This window comes from Camelus dromedarius, chromosome 27 (assembly GCF_036321535.1).
Source record: "Camelus dromedarius isolate mCamDro1 chromosome 27, mCamDro1.pat, whole genome shotgun sequence".
Classification (NCBI taxonomy): Eukaryota; Metazoa; Chordata; class Mammalia; order Artiodactyla; family Camelidae; genus Camelus; species Camelus dromedarius.
The window spans coordinates 6,837,117-6,838,563 of NC_087462.1; the positions used below are offsets into that span (position 1 = coordinate 6,837,117).

General features: G+C 48.9%; 1 protein-coding gene across 1 annotated transcript; it reads left to right on the forward strand.

Moving 5' to 3' along the window:
• Positions 1-257: 257 nt before the first annotated feature.
• LOC105104075 (olfactory receptor 1M1) lies at positions 258-1,192 on the forward strand. Its single transcript, XM_010997752.2, is given in 2 exon segments — positions 258-582; positions 585-1,192. Coding segments are annotated over 2 exon segments (933 nt in total).
• The last annotated feature ends 255 nt before the right edge of the window (positions 1,193-1,447 follow it).

Consider the following 1,447-nt stretch of genomic DNA (forward strand, 5'->3'; position numbering starts at 1 on the left):
GTTTTTTCAGCAAGGGTTTATACATAGTCTACTCTCTCAACCTTTGGCTGAAACAGGAATATTCAGGGGAGCATCCTTGAGCCAAAGATTGATATATGAGTTGCTGTAAACACTTAATCATTGGTTCAAGATGCAAGACATATGTAAGTTGATATCACAGACTGGAGATTAAGTGTAATCTCTTCTTATCTTCCAGAACCATCTCAATAACACTCACGTAACTTCCCCCTTTCAATACTTCCAGAGCAAGCACATCTATGGAACCAGACAACCAAACCAGGGCATCTGGGTTTATCCTCCTGGGACTCTCAGAAAAGCCAGAGCAGGAGGCCCTCCTCTTTGCTCTGTTTCTGTGCATGTATGTGGTCACAGTAGTGGGGAACCTGTTGATCATCCTGGCCATCGGCTCAGATGCTCGCTTCCACACCCCCATGTATTTCTTCTTAGCCAACCTCTCCTTGGTTGATTTTGGCTTGGCCACCAACACTGTCCCCAGAATGCTGGTGAGCATCCAGATCAGGAGCAAATCCATATCTTATCCTTGCTGCCTGACCCAAATGTACTTTTTCCATTTCTTTGGCATCATGTCTTAATGGCCGTGATGGCTTATGACAGGTTCATGGCTATCTGTCACCCCTTACATTATGCCACCATCATGAGCCCACGCCTCTGTGGCCTGCTGGTCGGTGGCCCATGGGTGTTTTCCTGCCTCATCTCCCTCACCCACATCCTCCTGATGGCCCGTCTGGTCTTGTGTGGCAACAATGAGTTGCCTCATTACTTCTGGGACCTCAGTCCGCTGCTCAGACTTTCATGCACTGACACCTCGGTGAACGAGATCTTTGTGCTCATTGTGGCAGGGATGGTGATAGCCACACCTTTCATCTGCATCCTGGCCTCCTATGCTCGCATCATTGCGGCCATCATGAAGGTCCCCTCTGCAGGTGGCAGGAAGAAAGCCTTTTCCACCTGCAGCTCCCACCTGTCCGTGGTCACCCACTTCTATGGGACCACCATTGGGGTCTATCTGTGTCCTTCGTCTGTCTGCACAGCCGTGAAGGAGAAGGCATCCGCTGTCATGTACACCGCAGTCACCCCCATGCTGAACCCCGTTATCTACAGCCTGAGGAACACAGACCTGAAGGGGGCCCTGAAGAAACTTTTTAACAGAAAAATCACCTCATCTTCTTGACCACCAGGACACCTGGGAGCTTCCAGAGAGTTAAGATCGAAACATCTGGGTTCTTGGGCAAAAATTTGGGATTGTGTGGGTTGGGAGAGCAACCACTTTGACTTCAATTGCAGAAGCTTTAAAGGTAACCTCACGGTAGCCCTGTAACTATATTTCTCGATTACTGGGGCTACTAAGGGTCCTTTTGGGTCTGTCTCATGCTGCATTCCTACAAGGATTTGTCTAGTTCTAGCAGATTCGATTTATCCTGGTTCA